General features: G+C 64.3%; 1 protein-coding gene across 1 annotated transcript in view; it reads right to left on the bottom strand.

The window, feature by feature from the left end:
• The window catches only part of LOC114072130 (zinc finger protein 398-like), a 30317-nt gene extending 29130 nt beyond the window's left edge, over positions 1 to 1187 (bottom strand). The window contains exons 1-2 of the mRNA XM_027910051.1: positions 734 to 1187; positions 162 to 291 (exon numbers count right to left, since the gene is read on the bottom strand). Coding sequence (XP_027765852.1) covers positions 162 to 291; positions 734 to 1051 — 448 coding nt within the window. The 5' untranslated portion in view covers positions 1052 to 1187. The remainder of the gene's footprint in view (positions 1 to 161; positions 292 to 733) is intronic.
• Positions 1188 to 1644: the final 457 nt, after the last annotated feature.

Raw genomic sequence — 1644 nt, 5'->3', positions numbered from 1 at the left:
GCCTGTGCTGGCACCAGGCATGGAGGTGACCGATGGGACAGGGTGTGACACACACCGGCCTCTCCGTGCTCACACAGATCTGCTCCCCAGGTGTGGGAAAGGCTCCCCAAACCCGAGCCAGTCCGGAAGCGCCGATAACCGACCGGAACAGCGACACTCACCCGGCAGGATCAGGGCTTGGCTCTTCCCTGCCAGCACCTTCCTGCACAGCTCCCTCTGCCACTCCTCCAGGTTCTCCCACTCCTGAGCCGAAAAGCCAGTGGCGTCATTTTCCAACACCAGGGTCGGGGCCTGCAATCCCAAAAGCCACACGCTCAGCACTGAGCCTGGAACACCAAGAATCCTCCTTCCTGTTCATCCCAGCTACCAGGTGTCAGGAAAACGCCTGCCTTGGGGCATCCTCTGGCCACAGAGAGTAATGTTCTTTGCTAATCCCTGGGGGGATGAATTGTGAATTCCACAATGTTCTTACTTCCCCCTGTGTGGAGTCTGATCCTACTGGGAATATCAGAGTTGGGAAGAACCTCCCGTTTTTGGTGAAAATATGTCAACCTGTCCTTCTGCTGGGAAAACCAGCCAAACACAACAACATACAGGAGCGATCGCTGCCTGCTTGGTGCCCCTGCACCCCGGCAGGATCCATGGAATGACTTCCACGGAGGAAGGCTGCCGGGCAGGGGTGAGGAGCGGAGCAGCGTGTGTCCCCCAGACCCCTCAGAGACCCTTCTGTTACCTTGGGGACTCCCCCGCCCGGAGGCAGCCGCAGCACCCAGAAGTTCCTGTTCCTCAGCAGGTTCTCCATGTTCTCCAGGCGCCGCTGGAGCTGCCCGTACTCCTGGACAAGGTTGCCCAGCGCCGTCCACTTGCTGTCAAGCTGGTTCCCCAACTCTCCCATTCCTTTCTCGTATTCCAGGTGCTTCTTCTCGGCGTTCCCGGCGCGGTGCTCCAGGCTGAGCAGGCGGGACGCGTGTGCGGCCACGCTCCGCTCCAGCGCCTGCACGGCCCCCACCACGGTCCACAGCGAGATGCTGCCGCCGTCCAGCAGCTCCATCCCCGCACCGGCACAGACGGAGCCCCGGGAGAAGCTGCGGCACCGGGGCTGGGGGAAGGAGGGAGCGGCTCGGCCGCCGCACACCGGGGCCGCTCCGGTGCGGTCCGGCCCGTCCCTCCCTCCCGCACCGGACCCGGGGCCGGCCCTTCCCCGCCGGTGTCCCCCGTCGCTGCTCCCGCCGTCTCGCACCGTCGTCTTTTCTTGCCGCCCAGAGGAGCCGCTTCCGTTTCCTCCTCCTCTTCCTCTTCCTCCTCCGCATCCTCCTCCTCTTCCTCCGCCGCCGCAGCGGCCGCGCCGGCCGGCAGCCCGGCGGTGATTGACAGCTGTCAGTCACCGAGAGGGGCTGAGCTCACGGGCAGCAACCCCCGCAGAGGCGCTTCCCCACAGGATCCCAGCAGGGCTCGGGCTGGGAGGGACCACAGTGGGGCACCTGGTGCCACCTCCCTGCCCCAGCAGGGCCATCCCAGAGCACATGGCACAGGATTGTGTCCAGGTGGTCCTGGAATATCCCCGGGAAGGAGATTCCACCCCCTGCCTGGGCAATCTGTTCAGTGCTCGGTCACTGCACAGACACAAATTCTCCCTCGTGTCCG

The sequence above is a fragment of the Empidonax traillii genome, unplaced genomic scaffold (assembly GCF_003031625.1).
Source record: "Empidonax traillii isolate 1590-97213 ecotype Southwest subspecies unplaced genomic scaffold, ASM303162v1 scaffold2669:size57648, whole genome shotgun sequence".
Lineage (NCBI taxonomy): Eukaryota > Metazoa > Chordata > Aves > Passeriformes > Tyrannidae > Empidonax > Empidonax traillii.
The sequence above is the reverse complement of the archived record's forward strand: the minus strand, read 5'-3'. Positions and strand labels throughout refer to the sequence as shown.